The 24,463-nt window shown below is 43.4% G+C and overlaps 1 protein-coding gene across 2 annotated transcripts; it reads right to left on the reverse strand.

Moving 5' to 3' along the window:
• Positions 1-308: 308 nt before the first annotated feature.
• On the reverse strand, positions 309-24,199 carry AKAP3 (A-kinase anchoring protein 3). 2 transcript variants are annotated; one of them, XM_025283055.3, is made up of 5 exons: positions 23,831-24,199; positions 19,599-19,703; positions 15,142-15,237; positions 7,974-10,280; positions 309-676 (listed from the first exon to the last, which is right to left on the reverse strand). In XM_025283055.3, the coding sequence occupies exons 3-5, from the start codon at positions 15,235-15,237 to the stop codon at positions 521-523; spliced, it is 2,559 nt and encodes an 852-aa protein (XP_025138840.2). In that variant the 5' UTR covers positions 19,599-19,703; positions 23,831-24,199; the 3' UTR covers positions 309-520. The 2 variants fall into 2 exon arrangements, with proteins under 2 accessions (XP_025138840.2, XP_044796916.1); XM_044940981.2 differs by having other exon boundaries at positions 7,974-10,307.
• Between the last annotated feature and the right edge of the window lie 264 nt (positions 24,200-24,463).

The following is a 24,463-nucleotide window of genomic DNA, read 5'->3' on the forward strand; positions in this document are numbered from 1 at the left end:
TGCAAGAGGTTAAATAATAAAAGACATTCTCCTTGAAGAGACTTAATTGACCATATCTGTGGCTCAGACGGTAAAGCATCTGCCTGCAATGCGGGAGATCCAGGTTTGATCCCTGGGTCAGGAAGATCCCCTGCAGAAGGAAATGGCAACCCACTCCAGTACTCTTGCCTGGAGAATTCCATGGACTGAGGAGCCTGGTGGGCTACAGTCCATGGAGTCACAAAGAGTTGGACACGACTGAGCGATTTAGCGTGCAGGCGTTGGTCCCATTGGATCCCAAGAAAACCAAATACTCGGGGCCATTTATTTGTAATTTTTATTTTACGTCCTTGCTCGCATGGACAAGAATATCTGCAAAATCCAGGGACTAGCGCACGATGACGTGTCTTAGATGTGAGTGGTATGAAGATAATGTTGGGGCTCTGTGAGGAGGCGGGAGAGGGGGGCCGCGGCAGTGAGGACGAAGGGAGGGGCGAGGGCGGGGCCCACCGCGGGAAAGAGGGGCGGCGGCGGGCCCCCATCACAGGTTCACCATCAGCCAGTCCAGCAGCTGCAGCCGTGTGACGTTGCCCACCGCTTCGTCCAGCTGTCGCTCCTTCTCGTACCGCAGCACCGACTGTAGAACCTCACCTACGCTGCGCCCCTTTTCCACGGCGGCTGCCGAGAGCTGCAGTAGCTGAGGGAGGGAAAGAAGGCGGAAGTCGAGGAGGCAGAGCATCCCACCGAGGGTCCGGCGGGGCTTTCAAGGCCAGAGAGCAGGGGGCGGTACCTGGCCGCGGGAGAGCCTCCAGGGTGATGCTGAGACTACTTCCAAAACCTAGACACTCGTTGGCTTGTCTGACGAAAGAAAGTGGGCTCCATCGCCCTTCATTTAAACGGCAACCCCCTGTCCGTGATATGGAAGATGTCCCACAAAGACTAAAACGTCCTGCTTCCAGTGGCTGTTTGGTCAATGGTGTTCATGCCTTCTAAGAATTCTGAAGTTCTTAAGCTCACTGTAACATCATAAAATGGGCTTCCATCACCGCCCAGAGACCAACACAGACAGGAGAGAAAGAGCCATAGGACAATGTAGATGCTGCTTTCTCAGCCCTGTAGGCCAGAGAGCCCTGGGATGATAGAGCAGGAAGGTGACTCAAAGATGCATTCAACCCCCATGAAAATGTTGCCCGGAGAGGTGACGGTTGTCAGTAATACAGTGCCAGAAATCAGCGGAGGCACTGCTCATACCCAAGTCTCTGAACCCTATGTTTACTTCTCTTCCCAGGCATAAAATGAGAAAAGCCCAAGCAAGTATTCTCATATGAGCCCAGTATACTGCCATTCATCTGGAATCCGTGTGGCAACAAATGAACCAGCTTTCCATTTTGTGTGTTCTGCAACTGACTCTATGAGAAGTTCAAAGGGCAGATTAACAGGCCAAATATCAGGTGCTTTTTCAGGGGAAATTCCAGGCAGACACTGAAGTGCATAAGGATACTCTTGAAACAGATGGAAAGACAAGTCTCTGCAAAGAGGAGATAGAACGAAGACTCATTGTACAGCTGGTCACCGTACAGTTAAACATGGTCATTGTACAGCTAAACAATAATACCAAATCCAAAATGAAGACTAAATAGATGGAGATGAGTAAGGAAACACAGGAAAACCAAAGACAGAGCAATAAAAATTAACCGTATTGAACAGTATAAGAGATAGAATAAGCCTCCTTCAAACAGATTGACAAAATATGCAGAGTTCAGGGGCCTGTGCGACAGTTCCAGAGGGTTTTACATTTATGTCCTTAGAGAAGAAAAAGGGTAGTGCAGAAATATATTTAAAGAAATAATGCATGAAAGCGTCCCCAATTTTCTAACAGACATACAGACAAATTCAAGAAGCATAGTGAACTTGAAATATGATGAACCCCCGTAATTCACAAGACCTATCACCATCAAATTGCTGAAAACTAACACTTTGGCCGCCTGCTGCGAAGAGCTGACTCATTTGAAAAGACCCTGATGCTGGCAAAGATTGAGGGCAGGAGGAGAAGGGGACAACAGAGGATGAGATGGTTGGATGGCATCACCAACTCAATGGACATGGGTTTGGGTAAACTCCAGGAGTTGGTGATGGACAGGGAGGCCTGGTGTGCTGTGGTCCATGGAGTCGGACACGACTGAGCGACTGAACTGAACCGAAAGAAAAAGAGGAAAAGATCTAAAGGCAGCCAGTGACAAATGGCACATTATACATGAGGAAACAACAGTGCCAATGACAGCGAATTTCTCATCAAAAACCACAGGGGACAGAGGAGTGAAACAGCACTTTTTAAGCACTAAAAGAAAAGAACTGTCAAACCAGAATTCTATGTCCAGCAAACATATGCCTCAGGAATGAAGGTCAAATAAAACTTCAGATTAAATTAAGATAATTCATCGCCAGAAAAATGCGTTCTGTTTCCTTGCACAGAAGGAAAATGGTATCAGAAGGAAACTGGGAACATGAGGAGCAAACCAACAACAGAAGAAATGGTAAAAATCTCAGGATAAATGATGAACGACTTGCCTCCATTCTTTAAAATATGTTTTATGGTTGAAAGCAAAAATAATATTGCCTAAGGATTTTAGGCAATAAAATTAAATAGATTTTAGGCAGCTAATTTTAAATTAGGTTATGGTTTTTCCTGTGGTCATGTATGGATGTGAGAGTTGGACTGTGAAGAAGGCTGAGTGCCAAAGGATTGATGCTTTTGAACTGTGGTGTCGGGGAAGACTCTTGAGAGTCCCTTGGACTGCAAGGAGATCTAACCAGTCCATTCTGAAGGAGATCAGCCCTGGGATTTCTTTGGAAGGAATGATGCTGAAGCTGAAACTCCAGTACTTTGGCCACCTCATGCGAAGAGTTGACTCATTGGAAAAGACTCTGATGCTGGAGGGATTGGGGGCAGGAGAAGGGGATGACAGAGGATGAGATGGCTGGGTGGCATCACTGACTCGATGGACGTAAGTCTGAGTGAACTCTGGGAGTTGGTGATGAACAGGGAGGCCTGGTATGCTGCAATTCATGGGGTCACAAAGAGTTGGACACGACTGAGCGACTGAACTGAACTGAACTGAGGCAGCTAATTACATAAAATAACGGCAGTCTCAGGCAGAAGGATGAAGGGCCCCATAGGGCAGGAAGATTTCTACATTCTAGCCTAAGTGGTCACTGTTGACTCTAAGTAGACTCTGACAAGTTAAGTATGTGAATTGTGGTACCCAGAGAAACCACTAAAAAACTACACAAAGAGATACAGCAAAACACAACAGATGGATTAAAATGGAAGACTGAAAAATGTTTAAAAATAATTCAAAAGAAGACAATAAAAGGAAAAACAAAAAGGAAAAGCAGACTAAACATAACTAACTGTTCAATCCCTGGGTTGGGAAGATCCCCTGGAGAAGGAAATGGCAACCCACTCCAGTATTCTTGCCTATGGGTTCGAAAACAGCTGGACAAGGACTGAGTGACTAACACTTTCACTTTCACTTGGCCTCTCCCTGCTAAACTCCCCTCCCTTCCCAGTTGTGACAACAGAATTGGCAATCCAGGCATTGCCAAATGTCCCTTAGGGGCAAAACTGCCTTCAGTAGAGGACAGTGGAGTTAGGCAGAGATTTATTTGATATGACATCTCAAGTACAAGCAATGAAGGTAAAAACTAAACTAGATGTCATTGTTAAGAACTTCTGCTCTTTGAAACACTCCATTAAGTTAAAAAAAATAAGCTCCAGACTGACAGAAAGTATTTGCAAAATATATATATCCGGTGAAGGACTTGTATCCAGAATACATCAAGAATTCTTGTAACTTTCTAACAACCCAGTCAAAGTATGGGCAAAAGATTTACAATTTACATAGACAACTCACCAAAGATTATATATGAATGGCTAATCAGCATATAAAAAGATGCTCAACATCTTTAGTCATTTTAATGTATGTATGTCAAGTTAAATCCACAAAAACCACTATAACAGTTATAATTAAAAACAGAACAGAATAATGTTGATGAGGATATGGAGAAATTGAAATCAATGAAATTGCTGGTAGGAAAATAAAATGGTACAGCTTCTTTGGAAAACAGTTGAACAGTTTCTTAAGAAATTGTACTTACCATAAAATGCAGCAGTTACACTCCTTGTCAACCAAGAGAAGTGAAAATATATATCCATACAAAGACTTGTATGTGACTGTTCATAGAGGCATTAATCATAATAGCAAAATAATGGAAATAACCCCAATGTCTATTAATTGGTGAATCGATAGAGAAAACATATACAATGAAATTCTATTCAGCAATAAAAGGAATGAACTGCTGATACATACTGCAACATGGATAAACCTCAAAAACCTTATGCTAATAGTCGGGAGCCAGATGTAAAAGGCTACATACTTTACGACTCCATTATTTTCTAAAATGAAAGGCAAATCTGTTAATGATAGAAAGCAGGTTGATGATTACCAGTGGCTGGGGGTGAAACTGAGAAACATAGCCTAGAAAATTCTGAGACAGAGAAAAAGGAGTCTCTAGTCCTATCAATATTAAGACATATGACAGAATTACAATAATTAAAGCAATATGCTATTAAAATAGTATTAAACTAGTAAGAACAGATGAATGACTCAATGGAATAGAACAGAAAGCGTAGGGAAAAAACAAAGACATATAGGTATCTGGAAAAAATAAGACTGAATTCCTATGTCACACCTTGTATAAAAATGAATGTGAAGTGGATCAAAGCCTAAAACACTTTTAAAAAAATCATAATTGTGCTAGGAGAAAGAACACATGGGGAAGTTTTGCTACTATCTTGTAGTGGAGAATGTTTTCCAAAATATGACACAGAATCTAGGAAAAATAAAAGATGAACTATCATATTTGACCGCATAAACATTTAATAATTCTTCATGGCAAAAGCAACAAAACGAAACATCAATCAAAAGTCAAATGATTAAAAAAATCATATGTAATATCACAAAGGCTATTTTCCTTGTATTATAGAAAACTCTCACTGATCCATAAGAAAAAGACCAACAACCTAGCAGAAAAAAATGGGCAGAGTTTACAAACAAATGATTCATCCATGAAAAAGGAAATTCAAAAACGGCTCTTAGGAACTTCCCTGGTGGCCCAGTGGCTAAGACACTGAGCTCCCTAGGCAGCGAACCTGGGTTCAATTCCTTGTCTGGGAACTAGATTCCAGATGCCACAACTAAAAGTTCACAAAAAGGGCTCAGTGCAGCCAAACACATATTTTTAAAAAACAAAAATGGCTCTTAAACACATGAAAAGATATTCACCCTCATTCCTAAAAAGATAAGTGCAAAGTAAGGCAACACTTGGCAAAGACCAAAAGTTTGGCATGGACTGTAGGTTAGTTGCTATGTGGGAAACAGGTGCTCTCATTTTCTTTTAATAGGTGTGCGAATTGGTGCACCCTGGAGAGAGAAATGGCAACCCGTTCCAGTATTCCTGCCTGGGAAATCACAGGGACAGAGGAGCCTGGTGGGCTACAGTCCATGGGGTCGCAAAGATTCAGACACGACTTAGCAACTGAACAACAAATATGTATTAACTTGTATGCTGCATAAGCATTTTTGGAAAGATAAGCAAGAAATCGATCAGAATGGTTTTCTCCAGGGAGGGCAATGGAATGGGGAGATAAAAAGGAGAAAAAGTCCTTAATTTTAATTGTGCATCTTTTTTTGTGTGTGCCTTTGGATTTTGAAGTATGCACACATTACCTATTCAAAAACGGATACAGGGACTTCCATGGAGGTCCAATGGTTAAGACTCCTCACTGTCAGTACAGGGGGCCTGGGTTCCAGCCCTGGCCAGGGAACCATGATCCTACATGCTGCAGAGGGTCACCAACAGTTTTTTTTAAATGGATACAAATTTGTTTAAAGGAATTGGGCTCATGGATATGCTGGTATTGCCAGATTTAATCACCAGCATTAGCATGAAAATAGTTGCCTATATTAAGTCTCTTTCCAAAAAAAAATTTGCAACTCATATTTATATAGTTTCTTTGATGTATACGCCATCCAACTTTTCTTAAAAATATGCTGCTGCTCAGGACAAATCTACTCACTAGGTGACATTTGCATGTGCTGTTGCTCATGTTTCCCACTCTTTTCCTTTAAGAAAATGTGTGTGTGTGTGCGTGTAGAAGGAAGCCTGCAAGTCTATTGTCTCATTCTAGAGAATTGTATCATAGACATTCTAATTCAGAATAATCTAGAATGTATTATGATTGTTACATAGGATGAGGTAGACTTAAAAGACGGTGTCAGAACAAAGCCTGTTTCACACACTGTACATGTGAAAGCTATGCTTCTTTTTAGATTTTTTCATTAGTCTAAAGCTTTCCTCAATATTGGCTCCTCTGCTAATTGCAACTTATGAAAATAATTTGGTGGCTCAGAGAGTAAAGAATCTGCCTGCCATGCAGGAGACCTGGGTTGGAGCCCAGGTTTAGGGAGATCCCCTGGAGAAGGGAATGGCAACTCACTCCAATATTCTTGCCTGGAGAATCCCATGGATAGAGGAGCCTGGCAGGCTAGAGTCCATGGGGTCACAAAGAGTCAGAAACGACTGAGTGACTAAGCACACATACACAAAATAATTTGTTTTACAGACTGGAAAAACTGAACAGACAGAACTTGCCAAGCAAGTACTCTTCGGGATAAATCTAAGATTGGATCTCCATGTTCTGTCCTCTGGCCCAACGTGGAACAGGCACACAGATCAACTGAGGGTTTTGCTAAAGGTTCTGATTCAGTAGGTCAGGAGTGGAGCCTGAGCTTCTGCACTGGCCAATGCTGTCAGTGCACAGACACGCAAGGAACAAGCCTGCAGAGTACTGTTGCTGCAAAAGGAGCAAGTCGACAGGAGAGACAGTTTCTCGTTTAGGCTGAGTGTAGCCTATTCTGTGTGCAGTACAGTCCTGTGTCTTCCTGGTCATCACATACACCAAGTAACCCAGTTATAAGCGCTACTAACCCCATGCATCAAACAGAGAAAGCCTCTTCCTCCATATCCTCTGGTTTCTAAGACGACGGATGCTTTTTATAATAACCCCAGCCTCTGGTGCCACCTCCTATTACTTAATTAGTAAATGCCATTGTTCCACTCTTAATTGAGAGGAAGTAATGTTGAAAAAAAAAAAAAAAAAAACCACCCTGAGAGAGAGAAAGAGAGAGAGACTGTGTATATTGTGGGGGTGGTCTCTTAATTCCCCTTCATTAGCATGGAGCACCAACTACGTAAACAAAAGCTTCCCAGACTCAAAATTTCCCTTCCATGAGCAGTTTTGAGGTCTAAATTGGGAGAAGAAAGGAGGTAGAAAGCACACTTACCTTTATCAGTAAGAACAATAATAAGCTGATTTTCTGTCTGCCTTATTCTTTAGTCTTACTTATCAATTGATTCAGAACTTAGGGTGAGGGGAAGAGGGATGCTATTTATTGAATCCCTTCAAATCCCTAATGGCTCCTAGATCACCAGCAAAGAGAGGTATGATAGGCTTGAAAACACTATGAATCTAAACCCTTTGCCCCCAGCCAACACATCCCCAGGACGCTTCCCAGCGTCTCCTCATTCTTTGGGCAAAGCTGTCCTACCCAGAGTTCAGTCTGAGCCCAGGCCTTACTCTGATCCTTTCACCAACTCACTTGGAGGCTCCTTATTTGTGCATTCCCATCTAGATACACAGAAAGAAAGAGAAAAAAAAAGTGTATATCTTCTTTTCCCTTTGATACACCTCTTATTGGGAAAAATCTAGTTTTAATTTACCCATTGGCTAGGCTATGAGTTTTGAGCTTCGAATGTTTACTGTTCCCATCCTACCCTTCTTAGAGCTATCTTCCCATTTAGAAAGAAAAAGCACTTAAAACCCTCATTAACCCTAATCAATCTTCCTCAAAGCCCTGGCTCTACTGCCTTACCTTCTCCTGGATTCCTTCGTCGTCACCGGCAAAGTACAGAATGGGGACGTTGAGCTCAGAGGCGGCCACCCACTGAAGAACGGCTTGGAGCTGCTTGTTCTGCACGGTGTCAGTCAGGTTGTGGTTGCTGACGATCACTTTGGGTGCTGCACACCCTTCGGGGGGCTGTGCTGATAGACTCCTCAGTTCGTTGTGGATAGCCTGATAGGCATTCTGTAGGAGCGTCTCTGCAGTCCCTGTGCCCTTGGTGGACAAACACTCATATAAACTCTCTGGGAAGGCTGATGTTGGCCTGCTGGCATCCCCGGACTTGTCGTCTCCCAGTTCTGCCAACGGAGAGTCGCAGGACTTGGCAATGATGAGACACAACTTCATCACTGAGTCCATCAGATGGTCTACCATCTGCCCGTTCATGTGGCCGTCAAGTTTGTTAGCCACCATCTTGGTGAGGCCCGCAAAAGCACCCCCAGTCTCATCACATTCATTTAATTTGGCGGGAGAGGGGGTGACGGGTCTTTCACACTGGGGGCTGTTGTCTTCCTTGGTTGCCTTGGGATCACAGCTATGGTCGCTCTTGAAAATGGTCTCACTGAGCAAGTTCCGGATAAAGTTGAAGAAAACGCTCATTAGGTCCTTCTTCTCCACTTCTTCTGGGTCAGCTTCCACTTGGGGAGACCGGAGGCTGGACTCATGGGAAACGGCTGGAGACTTAGTGGGATACAGGTTGGAGGTGCCAGCAGCTTTGAGAAAGCTCTGTGCATCCATGTTTCCTCCCTGGGCCAGGTGGTACTGGATCAGAAGTAAGGCAGAAACAAGCAGGTCCTTGGCCCAGGAGTCTGAGTCGCACATAAAATTCTCAGGTTTTTCTGGGCACTGCATAGGGAGGCTGAAGTTGCAGGGGTCAAAAGGGAACCCCAGGGGAAAGTCCGGCACAGGTTTATACTGTCTCTTGGGAGTTACGAAGGGTGAGCCCTGGAGGCATGCAGATATGCCTTCCTTCTGCTGGCTGTTGTGCCACAGGGTCAGCCCCTCTTTGATAATGTGTTCCCCCAGAGTTTCCACACAGGACTTCTCGGGTTTGGGCGTGGGGGTGCATACTCTCTCCCTCACTTTACCTTCTGATTTCATGGAGGCGAAGTTGACGTTTCGGTGTTTAGGGTCACCCATCCCTTTCATAGAGATGAGGGAGTAACTTTCAGACTTATCCTTGGTTTTCCTGACTGTCTCAGGGGGTTTCTTGGCAAATATCACTGAATAGAGTTTCCCCAGCATGGCATCCATGATGTCCGTGGCCTTCTGGCTTCCATGAGAGAAGAAGCTTCTTTTCACGGCCGAGACAAAGTCCGTGTCCGTCATGAGGGTCCCCGTGACATTGTGGAGGTTCTTCATGAAGGAGTCGATGAGGTCGGAGACTACATCTTTGGCGTGCTTGATCAGGACCTTCTTCAGCACGATGGTGGCAATGGTTGTGTCCTTCACCTGGATCTTCAGGGTCTTCATGATGGAGACCATCATGTCGGACACCACACTGTTGGCATAGGTCATGATCCCTTGACTGATGGAAGCTGTGAAGTCATCGGGCCTTTCATACCCTCTGAACATCTTTCTCTCCGCCGGTAAGGTCCTTCCTCCCTCTTTGGCATCACCCGCGTTACGAGATTCGAATACTTCCTTGTAGAAGAAAGACTTCTTAGAGCTAGGCCTGTCGTCTGGACCCCTGCCTCCCTTGTTGCTCTCCTTGATCTTCAAAGTGCTTTTGTATTTTAAATTTGGGGGGCTCTGTAATGTCCCCGAGGCTCTGTCACCAGAGCCCGGAGCCTTATCTGATGGGGTGTTTTTGGAGCAGGCAGTGACGGTCTCATTCACCAGCTCCGACGCCACCTTGCTCAGGCTCTTGTTGGGTGGAGGCTCATCCCCCATGTATACTGATTGGTGGACACACCTGTTTTCAGAGCCGTCAATCTTCTCGTTGATCTCCTTGCGGGCCATGGCGATGACAAGATTTGTGAGGCGGTTGGCGTAGAAGGAGACTTCATCTACGGAGCTCCCATTGCAGGTGTGCGTGCTGGGGCCCTGGTGCGGATTCTCTCTGTGACTCATCTCAAAATGCAGCCTCCCTGGACTACCCCTGGAGGTGGTGTTGTAATAGTCCACGCAGAAACCTTTGCGTGGGTCTCCTGAGCTGACCATTTCCCTGCCGAGCGATGATTCTCCGGGCTTGAACCTAATGTCTTGGAATCCTGCTGTGCTTTTTTCCAGGTCTTTGCGGAGCCAGCTTAGCACTCTGATGGGATCGTGTGAAGCTTCCTTAAAAATAGACAAGGATTCATCCGACTATAATAAAGTAAAGACACAGGATATTCAGGACAACCTCAAAGAGCAGTCACAAAAATGGTCGGCCCTCTCATGTCTCAACTCCTCCATCAACCCAACAGATGGAAGCAACATTTACTGAGTGCTTACTATATATCAGCCTTCCCTAGTGGCTATCAGTAAACAATCCGCCTGCAATGCAGGAGACCAGAGTTCAACCCCTGGGTTGGGAAGATCCCCTAGAGAAGAAAATAGCAACCCATTTCAGTAATCTTGCCTGGGAAATCCAGTGGACAGAGGAGCCTAGAGGGCTACAGTCTATGAGGTTGCAAGAGTTGGACACGACTGACTGACTAAACCACCACCACCACCTACTATATATCAGGCATTGTTCTGAGTACTTTAAAACTAGGACTTCATTTAATATTATTCTATGTGTGCACATGTGTGCTCAGTTCATGTCTGACTCTACAAGCCCATGGACAGTAGCTCACCAGGCTCCTCTGCCTGGATTTCCCAGGCAAGATTATTAGAGTGTGTTGCCATTTCTTCCTCCACCGGATCTTCCTAACCCAGGGATTGAACTCGCATCTCCTGCATCTCCTGCATTGGCAGGCGGACTACCATGGAGCCACCTAGAAAGCCACTATTATTCTGGCAATAAACTTAAATGCTGCTGCTGCTGCTAAGTCGCTTCAGTCGTGTCCAACTCTGTGCGACCCCATAGATGGCAGCCCAACAGGCTCCCCCGTCCCTGGGATTCTCCAGGCAAGAATACCGGAGTGGGTTGCCATTTCCTTCTCCAGTGCATGAAAGTGAAAAGTGAAAGTGAAGTCGCTCAGTCGTGTCCAACTCTAGCGACCCCATGGACTGCAGCCTACCAGGCTCCTCCATCCATGGGATTTTCCAGGCAAGAGTACTGGAGTGGGGCTAGCTTTCTTATTATCCACATTTTAACAGAAGAGGAAATTGAAGAACTGAGGGATTAAGTTAGTTCAGAGGTTACACAGCTAATCACTGATGGAGGAGGAGTTCCAATCGGACCAGTGACTCCTGGGCCCTTGCTCTCAACCACTGTACTGTGTCACCTCTAACAACATAGATCCTTAAGATCTGACCCTCATCAGCTACAGAGTTCCAATTTGCACTAAATCAGATTTTTCATATATTGCTATTCATTACTATTTTTATGGTTGATCTGTTTTATTTAGGTCTCTTATGACAAGTATAGGGCTTCCCTGGTGGCTTAGACAGTAAAGAATTTGCCTGCAATGATGGAGACCTGGGTTCGATTGCTGAGTCAGGGAGATTCCTCTGGAGAATGGAATGGCAACCCACTCCAGTATTCTTGCTTGGAGAATCTCATGGACAGAAGAGCCTGGCAGGGTACAGTCCATGGGGTTACAAAGAGTTGGACACGACTGAGTGACTAACACTTTCACTTTCATTACAAGTATAGTTTTCAAAACATCAGAAAATTCAAGGACAGTGGTGCATAATTAATCACTTTGCCGGGCTACACAAAGCACAATCTTGATATGCTCAGTGGCTTCCAGTGGACTACTGGGGATGCTTTAGGTTAAGAATCTGATTTGTAAATGAGGAATTAATATCTGTGGGACAATTGATTAGTTTTGAGTGAATGCAGAGTCTTTGGTGGATGCTAGCTGTGCTAAGCATATGCATATGTTTATATGTTGACCTAATTCATAATCTTCACTTGAACATAGGCTAAAATAAGAATGTATGTGAAAGTGTCCTGCTGCTGCTGCTGCTGCTGCTAAGTCGCTTCAGTCGTGTCCAACTCTGTGCGACCCCATAGACGGCAGCCCACCAGGCTCCCCAATCCCTGGGATTCTCCAGGCAAGAACACTGGAGTGGGTTGCCATTTCCTCCTCCAATGCATGAAAGTGAAAAGTGAAAGTGAAGTCACTCAGTCGTGTCCGAACCCATGGACTGCAGCCTACCAGGCTCCTCCGCCCATGGGATTTTCCAGGCAAGAGTACTGGAGTGGGGTGCCATTGCCTTCTCCGGTGAAAGTGTCCTATTTACCATCAAATGTAAGGGATCACTGTAACTACTGGAGTTACATCTCTCTGAGGATAACCACAAGTACTGCTCATCTTTAAAGAATAATTTGGTATTTTAAAAGGGGAAAAAGGGAGGTGGTGGGGATTGGGAGATTGAGATTGACGCATATCACTACTGATAGTATGCGTAAAACAGACAACTGATGGGCACATACTATACAGCACAGGGAACTCTACTTAATGCTCTGTGGTGACCTGAATGGGAAGAAAATCCAAAAGGGAGAGGATGTGTGTGTGTGTGTGTGTGTGTGTCTGTGTGTATATATATGCACTAAGTGCTAAGTCACTTCAGTCTTGTCCGACTCTTTGCAACCCTAAGGACTGTAGCCCTCTAGGCTCCTCTGTCCATGCGAGTCTCGAGGCAAGAATACTGGAGTGGGTGGCCATTTCCTCCTCCAGGGGGATCTTCCCCACCCAGGGATTGAACTCACGTCTCTTGTGTCTCCTGCACTGAGAGGCAGGTTCTTTACCACTAGCGCCACCTGGGAAGCCCTGTATACATACACACACACACACACACACACACATATATATATATATATATACACACACACATATATGCAGCATCTCACAGCTAGCGCATGGTGGGGGCCAGGATTCAAATCCAGTTCAGACCCTGAAATTGGTTCTCTCTGCCCCTACAGTCAGCAGTCTACTGTAATGTCTGGATGACTTGGGAAGAAGACAAAAGCAGCTGGACCTCTACAGCCTGGTTTAAGCTGCTTGTAGGCCACAGAACTTGGTTCAAAGTCCTCTAAATTATTCTCCTAATTTGAATAATAGCTACTATAGGGAAATTTGTAGAAAACTCTGCACAATCTATAGCATACTCCTCCACGTTTTCTGATTCTGATTCTCTTGGAAATACCTGATAATTCTGAAAACTATAGATAACTGTTAGCAATGCAGTATAATTTTTGTCTACACACATGTTAATTCTGACCAGGAAAGAATTACTGACTTTCTCTCTCACTTTGGAAGATGTCAGTTTGGCTTCCATTTGCACAGTTCATTCCAATACTCCTGATCTATATACAGGTCTTTTTTTTTTTTGGACTTTCCTTAGAACTGCACCATTAATTAATTAAATAAAATCTCATTAATGAGTTCAATAAAATCTTTCACATGAGTCTATTTTATTTTCATAGGAGAGTCATTATTTCACCTTTCTCTGAAAATAATCTTTTAACAGTTTTGCAAATCTTTGTCAAGATGTCCAACAGATTTTGCTTAACAGAGGTGAAGGTCAATATGGGAGTGCTGTACCCAGTGTGTTCTTTCTTGGCCCCCCTGAGATGGTGTTTTAGGCACCATTTAAATTTTCCTCTCTACTAATTTAGTTTTTGGTTTTCATTTTAGTCCTTCCACAGCCACCAATCATTGGTGTTAGCAATGCTTGAGAATTTTGGTTTTACTATCTCACCACTTGGTGATTTCTTTAATGGATTAGTGGTTTATAGAGATCTATTCTCTGTTGGTGAGAGACAACAGAAAACCTACTTGGCTAGTATTTTTTGCTTATCTTAAGGCTCAAATCAGTGTGGAACTTTGTGGCCAATTGGAAGGAGAAGGGTTCTTTAATCTCTGGACAGGTGAGTTTAGTTTTGTATCTCTGACCCTAAGACTCAGCACAGTGTCTGTGCCATTCATTCATTACTGTCTCTCAAGTCCAAGTCTACCCTTTTTGGTTTTGCTTTGTGAGTCTGGAGCTGGACCCTTTAAACATTTCTCCTTGGGTGGCTGGCTTTGTTGGCAGAGGGCACTGGAGGGGCGCTATCTGGTCATCACAGGAGGGAAGGGCTTCCCTTCTGGTTCCCTGTGCCCTCTGGCAAGTGTCTTGAGCACCACTGGGATGCAGGCTGCTGTCCTGCTGCAGGACACGCTCTCCAAGGAGATCTGAAGCAGCCTTTCTTGAGGGCAAGGGGACTTCATGAGCCTTAACTTTCTTCCTCATTCAGTCTTTCAGCCTAGGGGTAGTAGCTGCTTTCTGCATTTGCTGCTTCTGGATTTATTAGAGTCCTCTTTCACAGCTTTTAGTAGTGAACTTAGTTAAATACCTCTTACTGAGTAGTTTTTTAGTATTTAATTACTGACGTGGTTTCTCTTTTCTGACGGGACTCTGACTTAACAGTGCCTGATACTAAGTAAGTGTGGAATAAATGTTTGTTGAAGGATGAGGGCAGAACAATATCACTTAGATGAGAGTTTATAATTCTGAGAATTTTGAGGCATCCTACACATCTATAAACTTTGAGAACATTTCTGTTTGAGTCTCTTTCTGTTAGAAGACTAAAGTTTTACAACTGTTATACATTTTTTTTATCATTAACTGTGGCATATTTCTCGTACTAAGTATCATAGGATTTTTTACCCCACAAAATTATACATGGAATTTTTTTGTTCTAAAGGAGTTCATTTTCCCCCCAAGAATTTCATCTTCAAAAATAAGAGGTGGTGCGACTTCCCTGGGGGTCTGGTGGTTAAGATGCTGCATTTCCACTGCAGGGGGCATGGGTTTGATACCTAGTCAGGAAACTAATTTTTTGGTAATTACCCATAATGTTTCACATAACAAAAATAATAAACCTGCTTGTTGTTGTTGCTTAGTCGCTCAGTCATGCCCAACTTTTTGCTACCCCATGCTGCAGGCAGCGTGGCCAAAAATATGAAGGAAAAAAAAGAGGTGGCAGTGGAGAGAATAAGGCTACTCTTAATGGCATGCCACATATTCCTAACTCTGTATTTATAAGGAGGCTGACCCTTACCATTTTCCAGTCTTGGGGTTGGCTGTCTCCGGGGGAATAGACATCAACTTTGCATACTCCATTTTGGCTTTGTAACCAGTCAACCCTATCCGACATCTGGAAGTAGAAAAAAGGAGAAGGATCATCAAAAGGGCTAGTTTCATGGAAGTGAGGAGTAATAAGACAAATGACTGATATGAGGAAAACAGGAGTGATGCTCTCCACAGACATCTGTCCTGAGAGTTACTTCAGACCCACTTAACTCTGGACCTTGGCATTCTCAGCTCCAAACCACAGAAAGATTTCCTTAGAACATGTGTCTCTAGTGCAAGACCAGAGGCTGGTGTCTTCTCAGTTCAGTTCAGTTCAGTTCAGTCGCTCAGTCGTGTCTGACTCTTTGCGACCCCATGAATCGCAGCATGCCAGGCCTCCCTGTCCATTACCAACTCCCAGAGTTCACTCAGACTCACGCCCATCGAGTCAGTGATGCCATCCAGCCATCTCATCCTCTGTCATTCCCTTCTCCTCCTGCCCTCAATCCCTCCAAGCATCAGAGTCTTTTCCAATGAGTCAACTTTTCGCATGAGGTGGCCAAAGTACTGGAGTTTCAGCTTTAGCATCATTCCTTCCAAAGAAATCCCAGGGCTGATCTCTTTCAAAATGGACTGGTTGGATCTCCTTGCAGTCCAAGGGACTCTCAAGAGTCTTCTCCAACACCACAGTTCAAAAGCATCAATTCTTCGGTGCTCAGCTTTCTTCACAGTCCAACTCTCACATCCATACATGACCACAGGAAAAACCATAGCCTTGACTAGACGGACCTTTGTTGGCAAAGTAATGTCTCTGCTTTTGAATATGCTATCTAGGTTGGTCATAACTTTTCTTACAAGGAGTAAGCATCTTTTAATTTCATGGCTGCAGTCACCATCTGCAGTGATTTTGGAGCCCCCCAAAAATAAAGTCTGACACTGTTTCCCCTGTTTCCCCATCTATTTCCCATGAAGCAATGTTTTCTATAGGTGCTTAGTACAGATTTGCTCATGAACGAACCTGAGCATGTTCTGTGTCCTAGCCTGACCGCCCTTTAACATCTTCGATTTTCAGTATATGCTCAAAGCTCAACTTGATCAAAATAGAATTAACTGACTTTTCCCTCTCTGTTCTTGCCCCACCAACTTTTCTAAGTAATGTAGGCTTGGTTGTAATTGATTTCTAGAGGACTAACTTACTTATATTAGCAGTAAGTCTAGGATGGCTTCCTTAAGAATAATCCCTCTTCCAGTTAATCAAAAGTCCTGGGGGAATTCTCAGCCTCCATGGTTCCGCCAAACTTCTGAATGGCAAGAGAAGGGAGATGTCTTATGCACCATCCAAAGGGCCTTGGAGGTAGTGATGTCCTGGCTGATGTTGGTTTTTTCATAACCCTCCCAACTCTTTGCTCTATTTCCTAATTTCTGTCATGGCACCACCATCTACCTGGTCTTCCAGAAAGCTGATCTTTATTTTACATGTATTCTTCCATCCCAAGCCTTCCTCTAGCTACTGTTTCTCTTTTTTCTTATTTGTAGTCATTTTTCTTGAAATAATTGCTTATGCTTACTGCTTTTACTACTTCATCTCACCAGTGAGCACCAACTCCTAATCCATGGGGAGTTAGACTGTGGGCTTAGTCTCATTGACTTTCTGCAACACTGCATCTCATCTGATAGTTCTTAGAAATGTGACTAATTATCACACTTGCCCACCAATAACCTACGAGTATGAGAAGCTTCTCTTTGCCCTCTTTTGTCAAGTCAGAATTCCATCATCAGGCTTCCTCATCGAAGTTTCCTTTCTCTTGTTGTAAGTGTTGCTTAGGCCTATATTTCTCAATAAACAAGGTGGAATGAGATGGCCAATTTTTTTTCCTCAGTGCCCCCAAAACATCTTTGTGAATAGACACACATATTTATATCTTGTTTTTAACAAATACACTGGCTTAAAATTCTGTCAAAATAAAGTACAAATGCTTATCCTAAACTTTTTAGACAGTGAAATTATGTCATATAAATAATTGCTTGAAATAAATGGAACATTATTCATGATTGAATGTCTGGTTAATTGGAAATATTTTCTTTAAAGGACTTCAGGTTTTATTTGTGGAGGGTAGACATCTCCCCCACAAACAAAACCAACACAATGCAAACACAGATTATACACAATTTAAATTTATTTATATGTGGGTTTCCAGGTGGCTCAGTGGTAAAAAAAAAAAAAAAAAAAATCCGGTTTAATTCCTGGATTGGGAAGATCCTCTGGGGAAGGAAATGGCAACCCACTCTGGTATTTTTGCCCGAGAAATCCCATGGATGGAGGAGCCTGGTGGGCTACTGTCCATGGGGTGGCAAAGAGTTGCACACGACTGAGTGACTGAACAACGACAATAAGTGGGTTTATTATTTTTGTTGCACAAAACATTACGGGTAATTATTAAAAAGAAAATATAAGATCTTTCCAGAGAAGGCAATGGCACCCCACTCCAGTACTCTTGCCTGGAAAATCCCATGGGCGGAGGAGCCTGGTAGGCTGCAGTCCATGGGGTCGCTAGGACTGGACACGACTGAGCAACTTCACTTTCACTTTTCACTTTCATGCATTGGAGAAGGAAATGGCAACCCACTCCAGTGTTCTTGCCTGGAGAATCCCAGGGACAGGGGAGCCTGGTGAGCTGCCGTCTATGGAGTCGCACAGAGTAGGACACGACTGAAGCGACTTAGCAGCAGCAGCATAAGATCTTTCAAGAGCTACCTATTCATGCTCCCAAAAGGATGTGGAGTTGTTTTTATACCCCAATCACTAACTTAGGTCACTGATCTGGGGAAAGAGCTTTCACTCTTCCTAATACTGTGATACAATAGATTCCTTGAACAAGCCATGGGTTTTACATTGTGATTAGACCTTAGAAGGATCTTGCTTAAAAACCCTGAATCAACTATTTTAAAATACCGAATCTGAGAGACTAATCCTCAGAGACCTTATTTCACTGGTTTTACGGTTTGGAAACAAGTGGATAAAACTTTCTTTTTTCTCTTTAATATTTATTTGACTGCACCAGGTCTTGGGCTTCCCAGGTAACTCTGTGGTAAAGAATCTCCTTGCCAATGCAGGAGCAAAAGGAGATGTGGGTTTGATTCCTGGGTTTGGAAGATCTCCTGGAGGAGAGAATGGCAACCCACTACAGTATTCTTGCCTGGAGAATCCCATGGACAGAGGATCCTGGAGGGATGCAGTCCATGGGGTCGCAGAGTCGGACACGACTGAGGCCACTGAGTATGCACACGCACACCAGGTCTTAGCTGCAGCATGGGATCTAGTTCCCTGGCCAGGGATCAAACCCAGGCCCCCTGCATTGGGAGCCCAGAATCTTGCCACTGAACCACCAGGAAGTCACAGCATTGAATTTCTTAAAAGCTCCTTGGGTGATTCTAACGGACACCTAGAATTGAAAATCCCTGGGCTTATATATGAGAGATCCTCTCTGCAACAGATTTGCCAGCTCCAGAAAGACAATCGTTTATTCTTTGAAACATTTTTTTCTGAGATTTTGTAAGCTTCTTGGTACCTTATTTTAATGTTTTTTTAAACCCCTAACAATGATGTTTTTACTGTCTATGAAGTTGAACCTTGTTTTGTCTCTCAGCAGCTCATTGTTTTATGTAAATATTCATATGCTTGAATCATCACCATGAATAAAAAAATGGAAGGCACTGTTCCTTGGCCAAAAAAAAAAAAAAAAAAGACTTAGAAACAGGTTGCCTAGACTGTTGACAGTGCAAGTCTCTTAATCTCTGATTTACATTTCATCTTAATGCATGACTTCTAATGGAACATGACGATGTCAATAGGATCTACTGATTTATTTAGGCTACATGCTCAGTTGCTCAGTCGTGTCTGACTCTTTGCAACCCCATGGACTTCAGCCCACCAGGCTTCTCTGTCCACGGGATTTCCCAGGCAAGAACATTGGAGTGGATTGCCATGCCCTCCTCCAGGGGATCTTCCTGACCCAAGGATCGAACCTGCATCTCTTGTGTCTCCTGCATTGGCAGGTGGATTCTTTACCACTAGTGCCACCTGGAAAGCCCTATTTAGGCTATACTGGAGAAGGCAATGGCACCCCACTCCAGTACTCCTGCCTGGAAAATCCATGGACAGAGGAGCCTGGTAGGCTGCAGTCCATGGGGTTGCTAAGAGTCAGACACGACTGAACGACTTCACTTTCACTTTTCACTTTCATGCATTGGAGAAGGAAATGGCAACCCACTCCAGTGTTCTTGCCTGGAGAATCCCAGGGACAGGGGAGCCTGGTGGGCTGCCGTCTATGGGGTCGCACAGAGTGGGACACAACTGAAGCGACTTAGCAGCAGCAGCAGCAGCACAATTAAAAAGCAGGGATGAAAACGAAGAACAGAAAGTAGGGAAGTTGTGTGCTCACTCACTCTTACTGAGAACAGGTTCTGAGATACGAGGAAAGCTCTGGATTAATTTCTTGTTGTCTTCACTATTCCTAAGTTTACCCACTCTGTCCATGAAATATAAGGAATCTGCAAAGGAAAGACACAAATAAACATGACTACTATCACCTCTGAACTTTATTGCTCTCATTACCAAATGATTTTGACCTATTATTTTTCACATATGATACACAAATGATGAGCACAAAATGATATTCACATTCAAAGTGCAGATATCATTTTTGCTGTCTCGTGGTTCCTACATGACAATGAGAGTCATTTCCTAGGCAGGTTGATAAGAAGTCCAGGGGTCCCCAAGGAGAGAGAGGTCTGGAATTCTCAATGAGGAAGAAAGGACAAACTTTCCCCCCCCCCCTACATGCCTTAGGATTATATAACGATAATGTATCCTGCTTGAGGACAGTCTCTGGGAAAAACCTTCTGGCTAATCCTGTTATCTTAAAATGTAAATTATGGGAGTATGTCTAGTGAGGTCTTTACAACCTCCAGACATTCTTTTGACTCACTATAATAACTAATTGGAGAGTATATAACTCCATTGCTAACACTAACAAGGAGGTACTCTTTCTGCCTCTTCTGATGTCTATGTCAGAAGCTCTCTCTATCCCTTTTATACTTTAATAAAACTCTATTGGACAAAAGCTCTGAGTGATCAAGCCTCGTCTCTGGCCCTGGATTGAATTCTTCTCCTCTGGAGGCCAAGAATCCAGGTGTCTTTTCATGGTTCAGCAATAACCTTTCAACAACAAGGGTTTTATCATCTGACCAATTGTTTCTGAAATGACTATCATTATTCTCCACTTTCCAATCATTGGCAGACAGACTTATTTAACAACAAGGACACTGAAAGCTTTTAGCCTAATCTCAAACTTGGCTTGAACAGGAAGTCAGAAGTTCAGTAGCTAGAATGGAGAGTAAGTGCCCTGAGTTTGTGGATCTCAAAACACTTCGTAAGTTCTCCTCTGAGGATTCAGGAGAAATGAGTCCTTTTGTGACAAAGCTAATTCACAATTAATGTCAAAACCAGCTTCCAGATCAATTATCTTCCTTACAATTGTCTGCTGAATGAATATATATGAATACCGCCTATTGCTAATTCTGGATAGCTCAATTTTTCTTTTTTTTTTAAACTTGAGAATCTGAGAAAAAAGAAATGACTTGCTCAAGTTTGATAGGGTGGTAAGGCTTTCACAAAGCTTGACTCCTTTTGAGAATATGCTCACCCCAGAGACTTGCCAAAGGTATAAATATTTATCCAATAATTTATTAGAGGATCTCCTATCCGCTAGATCATGGAAAAAGCAAGAGAGTTCCAGAAAAACATCTATTTCTGCTTTATTGACTATGCCAAAGCCTTTGACTGTGTGGATCACAATCAACTGTGGAAAATTCTGAAAGAGATGGGAATACCAGACCTGATTTGCCTCTTGAGAAATTTGTATGCAGGTCAGGAAGCAACAGTTAGAACTGGACATGGAACAACAGACTGGTTCCAAATAGGAAAAGGAGTACGTCAAGGCTGTATATTGTCACCCTGCTTATTTAACTTATATGCAGAGTACATCATGGGAAATGCTGGGCTGGAAGAAACTCAAGTTGGAATCAAGATTGCCGGGAGAAATATCAATAACCTCAGATATGCAGATGACACCACCCTTAGGGCAGAAAGTGAAGAGGAACTCAAAAGCCTCTTGGTGAAAGTGAAAGTGGAGAGTAAAAAAGTTGGCTTAAAGCTCAACATTCAGAAAACGAAGATCATGGCATCCGGTCCCACCACTTCATGGGAAATAGATGGGGAAACAGTGGAAACAGTGTCAGACTTTATTTTGGGGGGCTCCAAAATCACTGCAGATGGTGACTGCAGCCATGAAATTAAAAGACACTTACTCCTTGGAAGGAAAGTTATGACCAACCTAGATAGCATATTCAAAAGCAGAGACATTACTTTGCCAACAAAGGTCCGTCTAGTCAAGGCTATGGTTTTTCCAGTGGTCGTGTATGGATGTGAGAGTTGGACTGTGAAGAAGGCTGAGTGCCAAAGAATTGATGCTTTTGAACTGTGGTGTTGGAGAAGACTCTTGAGAGTCCCTTGGACTGCAAGGAGATCCAACCAGTCCATTCTGAAGGAGATCAGCCTTGGGATTTCTTTGGAAGGAATGATGCTAAAGCTGAAACTCCAGTACTTTGGCCACCTCATGCGAAGAGTTGACTCATTGGAAAAGACTCTGATGGTGGGAGAGATTGGGGGCAGGAGGAGAAGGGGATGACAGAAGATGAGATGGCTGGATGGCATCACTGAGTCGATGGGCGTGAGTCTGGGTGAACTCCGGGAGTTGGTGATGGACAGGGAGGCCTGGCGTGCTGGGATTCATGGGGTTGCAAAGAGTCGGACACGACTGAGTGACTGATCTGATCTGATCTATCCCAATAATAAAAATGAATCAATTATCTCAAAAGTGCTTTTATACTTATTTCACACTTACTCGTTACATAGATTCAGCAAACACTTCCACCTACATATGTCCAGAGGTTTTTATTTTATTTTCTATATTCTCTGCATGTTTGTTTGTGTCCATGAAGTTGTTTCAGACTTTAAATTCCCTAAATTTTCCTGGATAATAGTGTATATACCAAGGTACTTAAATGCCTTTTGATGGTAGTGCTGTTCAGACTTCTAAATTTGTATACATGTCGCATAATGAAATGGAAAAGAGAGAAGGAAAATCTAGAGATTTGAGTTAATGAACGATTCATCCATTTCCTAACTTCAAAGTGGGTGAGTAATATCCTGGAATTAAATGGAAAATAAATGAGACAAACGACGCTGTTATCTATTAAGTTTGATGAGGAAAGAAGGCTAACTATACACAATGTGAAGATAAATGGACCTTGAGAATCATTTATTGTAACATTCTCATTTTAAAGATAAGGAAACTGACACCCATAAAGGGACTATTAAAACCAATCGATAGATTCATTGAGATATTTACAGCTCTGCAGGTTAACCTTCTGGAAGCTAAGAATTTTTCCTATGGCCGATAGGGGGACCCAATGGAACAATAGAAGGACTGACCTAAAATGTTCCTTTAAAATGTCAATATGATTATCACCTCAGTGATAGGTGAGGAGTGCAAACCATGAACGCCAGCCAGGGAGGCATAAATAATAGAGGGGCTTGTTTATGGAGCTGTATCCCATACCCCAGTTCCATCTCAGGACATGTTTCCTGTGTTCATCATAAGCAAGAGCTCCTGTTTACTTAAGGTTCCTAAGCTCGCAGAAATACTCAAATTACAGGCAGCATATGTGAAGCTTTTGCAGAGTTGATATGTATCTGATCAAGTTTTGAAGTTTACTAGGCCACTTTTTATTACTAATTTTAAAAAGGAAGAATATATTCTAATATGTTTTATTTTTCTCTCTCATTCCCTTTCTCTAAATGCAAAGCATACAGTAGACACTCCGTAAATGTGGCCGTTGATGAAATCAGTCTCATGCGATTGTTTAAGGATTAGAAGACTGTGAGTCTCTGTGTGTGTGTGTATCTTTTTCTCAGTGGTACCATTCAGTGTAAAGCTTTCCTGTGGATTTCCTATATTTTCACTTCCCTTTGTTAATAACTTCTCTCTCCATTGCCCTGTTAGTACAGATGTTGTCTCCACATAGCTATATATGTTCTGCTTCGCCCCAGTTCTCTGGCGTCTAGCCAAGGAGTCAGAAATAAGAGAGGATGAAAGTGAATGAAAATTGGGACTCAGAGCAATACTAATCTGATTTTGCTATTAGAGCGCTGGAAAAAAATCAAACAAAAAAACAGACAAAAAAAATCTACCCCACCCCCAACTTTTGGAATAGCCCACATGAATAGGAAGTCAGCAGGTAGTCAAGCTTCCAGTCACATCATGAAATTGAAAAGCAGACGCCCTCATGTCTGCAAAAGTATGGCCAAGGAGATCTAGTCCATCTGAAACAAAATTAAAACTTTAACAGCAAAGATGGTAGGTAGCTACCATCTACTATCATTGTGCTGAAGGAGAGGCTCATTTATTTCCAGAAGATTCTGACTTGACATTAACTGGGACAAGAGGGAGGTGAGGTTGAATGTGGAGTTACCCATTCCTTGTCACTGAATTCTCCCTTTTAACCACAGAATATCAGAAAATGGGCTGTCTCGTCAGTCCAGTGGGATCTCCTACCTCTGCAGCACTGGAAGAGTGAACCACAGAAGGCTCTAGAAGATACTTTTAAAGTCAACGAAGATGCTGGGATGTTCGTGCTCAGCTCAAGATCTTGTTTCCTCCCCCAGCCTTCCATGTACCTCCCCCTAGCTGGGACTGGAGAGTGACATCAGAATCACAGCTGGTGATATCACTGCTTCTATAGCAACAGTGGTCACATTACCAGAAACTGAGTGATCATCAGACAAGGGGAGGGGTGAAGACACACTGCAAGGCCCTGATGCTTAGTTTGGAAGAACTGAGCTTGCTTTCTCCAGATTGATTTTCTTGTTTAACTGTCTAATTTTTGGTAGGGAATACGGGAGGGGGAAGGGGCTTCCCAGGTTGGCTCAGTGGTAAAGAATCCACCTGGCGATGCAGAAGACCCAGGCTCCATCCCTGTGTCGGGAAGATACCCTGGAGAAGAGAATGGCAACCCACTCCAGTATTCTTGCCTGGGAAGGAGTCTGGCGGGTTACAATCCATGGAGTCACAAAGAGTTGGACGTGACTGAGCACACACGCATAGGAGAGGGGTGTGCATAGTTTTGGAGAAGGCAATGGCACCCCACTCCGGTACTGGAAGGCTGCAGTCCATGGGGTCCCAAAGAGT

This window comes from Bubalus bubalis, chromosome 4 (genome assembly GCF_019923935.1).
Source record: "Bubalus bubalis isolate 160015118507 breed Murrah chromosome 4, NDDB_SH_1, whole genome shotgun sequence".
Lineage (NCBI taxonomy): Eukaryota > Metazoa > Chordata > Mammalia > Artiodactyla > Bovidae > Bubalus > Bubalus bubalis.